Source organism: Procambarus clarkii, chromosome 22 (assembly GCF_040958095.1).
Source record: "Procambarus clarkii isolate CNS0578487 chromosome 22, FALCON_Pclarkii_2.0, whole genome shotgun sequence".
NCBI lineage: Eukaryota > Metazoa > Arthropoda > Malacostraca > Decapoda > Cambaridae > Procambarus > Procambarus clarkii.
The window spans coordinates 45,096,215-45,101,135 of NC_091171.1; the positions used below are offsets into that span (position 1 = coordinate 45,096,215).

The following is a 4,921-nucleotide window of genomic DNA, read 5'->3' on the forward strand; positions in this document are numbered from 1 at the left end:
GTACTTCGGTGCCTTTTCTTTTCTTGCATTTTTTGTGGTATGTCTTGGCATGTAAAGTAAAAAAAAACCTATAGTTTACACTTCATGTCATTATCATTAACACCTGTTCCATATTGCCAGTAATATTTGTACCCAAGCCTGAACCGCATGTGTACAGTCACTCCAAGCATGTCTTCTTTTACCATAAGTGAAATGGATGTTTTGACAAACACACACATGCAGTGTTGCATGGTTTGGCTTCCCTCATACATTATACCTCTCCTCGCCACTTCTGCATATGTCTGAATATGTTTAATTTTGCTTCTTATTTGTCTCATTCAATGTAAACTTGTGGTGTTGATGTGGCACGTTTGGCCAAGTCATAGTCATCCGCTCAGCACTATTCCAACATGAGATGGAATCCGCATGAATTTCACATTGTGATCTTTCAGCTGTATCTCATTTATCATTTACTTACAATCCTCAACTATGGACATGAAGACTGGATTTCGACTGTTTAAGGAATCAAGTGCTCCTCGGCTATCGACAAATACAAAAACATCTTTTTCGTCTTGACGAACTTTCTCCAAACCAGCCAGAATGGCTTGCAGTTCAGCTTGTATGGATGATATATAATTACTAAGTCGAAATTCAATTTTCCTGTCCAAGCTCAGTATATTCCCTCATTAGGACACCACACCCTGCCCTGCTATCCTCCGCCACCGACCCGTCACAATATGCATGTACACTATTGCCTCTAGGTAACCCAGATATCATGCTTCCATACTAACACCGTAGTTATCCCGGTGTATGATGAATCTTTTGTACCTTCATGGGTACAATTTCGTCTTCTATTTTCTGTACTTTCCATGGAGAAGACTTGTTACACTGTCGAAGAGGTTTGCAGCAGTCGAGTACATCGTGTTCCCTGAGGTCATTAACTAAGCCCTTGGTGTAGCGTATCTCGCTCTGTGTCTCGGAAGTGTGTACGTCAGGAGGTGTGTATAGGAGATCACGAGCTGTAACTCTTGATCTGCTTGATGAAGATTATGTCACCCAAGAGGTGGCACGGGCATGAACTCTTGAGCTCTTCGGGTAATGAAGCCGAAGCTTCAGTCAGAGCGTGAGGCGGAGGAAGCGAGGCGTCGAGCGCACCCCACCACCGGCTGGTCCTCAGTCTCCTCCACGGCTCCACCACCACCACCATGTCTACCACCGCAGCTCTCGTGTCTTCTGGATCTTCCTCATACATTCCGAGGTAATGCTATGTGAATCTTGTATCAGGCAAGGTAATAAGTGTATATTAAGTAATGATGGACTTTATACGTAATATATATATATTTGTAGGTAGAAAACTGGTTAATATTTTAACCTTTTTGGTGCTCGGGATACAATAGGCCTTTCGGTACCTTAAAGCCTCGCACTGCATATAAAGCTAAAAGTATGATAAAACATTTGGTGGGGGCGGGAGGTGTAAGAAAACTTTATTACCGCGATCGCTCTGTAAACAAAGCTTAAGCTATTTAGGACTGTAATTTAAAATGTATACTTTTAATAGCTTCTGTAAGCTTTCTGTGGTAGTTAAACTTGCTGCATGTATGTAATGCTATTTGGAGAATTTTTAACTCTAAAATTTACATGTGGAACACACTATTCCAGCTTTAAAAAAATTTAATACCAAAACTTAAATTGCCCTAACCTCAAACTTCGTGTTTTGAAAATTGACTTTTTTTTTCTTTTGCCATAAAAGCTAACTTTTTCAACAAATTCACTAATTTCTGTGTAATCGCAAATCCTATTTTCCCCGGGTTATTAAACATTATACTTGTCCAACTACAATGGTATAGGCCTTGGCTACTTGCATTGCTAGACGAAACCCTTGCTTCAGCCTTGTATGTAGACTTGTTTCCTCAAAACTGGCGTGGCCCAAATCTGCCTACCTAGCAAAGTGAATTTGGCGAGCCTTCAACTTCTTCAATTTCATAGTTTCACGAAATGTGCTAAACTTAGAGGTTTAAACTAGGTAGTGTATAGTAAGTGTAAAATGGTGAAATAATCATTTATAAATTCCAGAATGCTATGCTGTTTAGCAGTGTTGCTGCAGCTGGTCATGGTCCAAACATCCCCAGGTGTCGCCGACCAAGAAAATTGGTGTTTAGACGAAACGCTTCAAAAAATTGCACCAGGCCCAGCGAGTTCAAAGTTTGATCAGGTATGTAACACTTGTACTTGGCTTTAAGTTTGCAATAATAAATTTAAAGCTACTAATTTGTTAAAAAGGTAAAGAGGCTGGACACGAATTAAACCTACCCCAAAAATCCTCCGCCACCCCTATCTGCTAACCTATAAAAAATTATTAGTGTTATTTACTAATTTTATTATAGCTTAAAATTTACTAGTTGCGTAACTTTTGCAGTACACTACGGAATTTGTTTAAAAACGCTCGGCCAACACAGCCTACTGGTGAACGTGTTTAACCTGTCTTGGACAAATTTAACTAGTTTTATAAACATTTACTCTATTTTTTTGCTAAAATTTTAGCAAACTTTATAATCTAAATTACGTAAATCTTGTATCTTTTAAGTGTCACCAGTGGCAGAATAGATCTTGCTGCACGGAAGAGTCTAAACGAATGAATGCATCAAGTCTAGACTTCAATTTAGAGCACTGTTCACGAAACGGCTCGATGTCTGACAACTGCAAACGACACTTCGTACTGGATAGATGTTTTCGTGAATGTTCACCAAACGTTCACCCTTGGGCCTTGATGGTAAGCTTTGAGAGCTTACAAAAAGTATCTTAATTTTTTTCTTTCGGCCACAGGGTGGAAAATTTTTAAGTCTTAAGTTTCATTTTGGTTCCACAAAATATAAGTAATATTAAATTACTCCTCTGGGAAATGTGTAAACGTAAGTTTAATTACGCTTAAACTTTTCTTCTCCCTTGGCACTAGCAATTTTTATGATAGGGTTAATTCCTTTGTATCCTCATCAGGAGACGCCATCGTCGGGACTGGTACGATACAGGAACGTGCCTCTGTGTGCCATTGATTGTGAACTATGGTTTAAGGCATGTGCTCACGACCTTACTTGCACAGATAACTGGACCAATAACTTCAGGTGGCTGAACATGACTGATGGTTGTCCAACTAACAAGAGCTGCTTGACAAATTACTGCCCCATTAACTCTACTTGTGAAACCATTGAAAAAATCTACAAAACTAGCCGAAACTTCTGCGAAAAGGTATGTTTCACATAAACTTGCCTTGGCTAAAAGTTGACTATAAATCTAAGGTACTTGGAGTACTAAATTAATGGGCATAGCTGTAAATATACGTCCCTTATAAAGTGGGAAGCTCGGGTACTTTAATTTTTCATGCGTCTTTAAATGCATGAAAGATTCTTGCCAATAACTTTAAAGCTCAAAATATACAAACCTTTAATGTTGGAAATAATGAACATAGTATATTGGGGTTTATTACTAGAATAGTTTGTTTGCAATGAAAGTCTGTTCTTAAATTCTCTTCTTGGAACCCCATTAAAGTTGTAGTTAAATCCTGGTCACCATGCAACGTGTTCTAATTTGTAGGCGTTCAGCATAGGAGGCCTTGTTCTGCGAATTACGAACCTACCGTTTAGATTAAATCTTCACTTGCATCCTCTAGAAAGGCAGTTACTACATATAAATGTAACCATTCTAGCAAGAGATTTTGCGGGAGGTATGAATAGAACCAAACTTGATATCCAAGTAATTGGATCCCTAGATTGTTCGAAACATAAGATATTCGTATGGTAATTTAGGTTGATAAAACTGCTGGAGGGGGAAGGGCCGCCAAAAAGGCCTTTCTGATATTGCATTAATTCTAGTAGTCTTGCCCAAACAAATATTCTACCTAAAATGACCGTGGTAGTGTAAACTTTATAAAAGCCTGACTTCCCAAGTTTAGCAACTAGAGTCAATTTTTCTGAATTCCATATTTAGAAAAGTTCTAAGCGACTACTGCTCCTGTTTAGTGCATCTAGTTTAGCAATCTTATCCTGCAAGACGGTTTAGTCTTCAATGTTTTCACTTGCCACTTTAAACTATTCCCTTGCAGTTTTTTTCTCTTAAAGAAGCACTGTAGTCTTGCTATTTGCACACTTTAAGGGTTTTTTAACCAACAATTTTAAAAAGCTCGATATTGCAGTAGCTTTACTAGTACAAATGTTTCCCCACTTGCAATTAAACAGATATCCTAACTTTTAGGTCTGGGACAACTACTGGCAGTATACCGACTCGCCTCAATGCATGAGGCTACAGTTCAACAAATCTGTCAACCCGAATGATGCTGTGAGTGTAGCCCACGCACGACTCTCGGCTGGGGCTGCAGAACATGCCTCCAACCTCCTCTGCTTCACTCTTCAACTGGTTGTTATTTGGGCACTCTCTAACCATGTATTTATAGTGTTCTCGTAGTGATTAACTTATTTTGCACATATGAAAAATGTAAAAAAAACGTAAAATCTTAATTATAAACTTGGTGTTTTGTGCGTGTACTATTTTATTTTCCTATTGTGTAACGAATAGGTAGGATAACTGCCAGTTATCCATACATTTCTACCCCCTCCACTTTTTAGTAGTGGTAGTGCCACTAATACTGTAACTTCTACAAACCCATTATATAAAAGCCTCTTCACGTATGTTATTTTATTAACAAGTGTATTTACGTTAATAAATGGTAAATAAGTTGTCCAGGTTACGACCTGTTTGGACAAAATTTGTAACGGGGGATTAACCTGCTTCAGAGATAATTACTATAAGTTCTGTCCGCACTATACCACTCTGAGGACGGATGTAACTGGCATAATAAACTAGTCTACCGTTGAATGGCTTTGCGTTCTTTCATTACCTGGTGACTTGGTAGTAAGAGTAACGGTTTAATGATAGTTCGCCCCCCCCCCCC

At 38.7% G+C, this 4,921-nt stretch overlaps 1 protein-coding gene across 1 annotated transcript; it reads left to right on the top strand.

Annotated features, from left to right (window-relative positions):
* Positions 1-1,083: 1,083 nt before the first annotated feature.
* Positions 1,084-4,508, top strand: LOC123756621 (folate receptor alpha). The gene is made up of 5 exons (XM_045739853.2): positions 1,084-1,237; positions 2,053-2,191; positions 2,564-2,749; positions 2,974-3,222; positions 4,225-4,508. The coding sequence occupies exons 1-5, from the start codon at positions 1,185-1,187 to the stop codon at positions 4,432-4,434; spliced, it is 837 nt and encodes a 278-aa protein (XP_045595809.1). The 5' UTR covers positions 1,084-1,184; the 3' UTR covers positions 4,435-4,508.
* The last annotated feature ends 413 nt before the right edge of the window (positions 4,509-4,921 follow it).

What these genes read in the sequence shown, in the direction of transcription:
- LOC123756621 (XM_045739853.2), top strand. Translation starts at nt 1,185, where the DNA reads ATGTCTACCACCGCAGCTCTCGTGTCTTCTGGATCTTCCTCATACATT. An exon ending in CGAGTTCAAAGTTTGATCAG is followed by an intron (nt 2,192 to 2,563) that starts GTATGTAACACT and finishes GTATCTTTTAAG; the next exon opens with TGTCACCAGTGGCAGAATAG. An exon ending in TTCACCCTTGGGCCTTGATG is followed by an intron (nt 2,750 to 2,973) that starts GTAAGCTTTGAG and finishes TATCCTCATCAG; the next exon opens with GAGACGCCATCGTCGGGACT.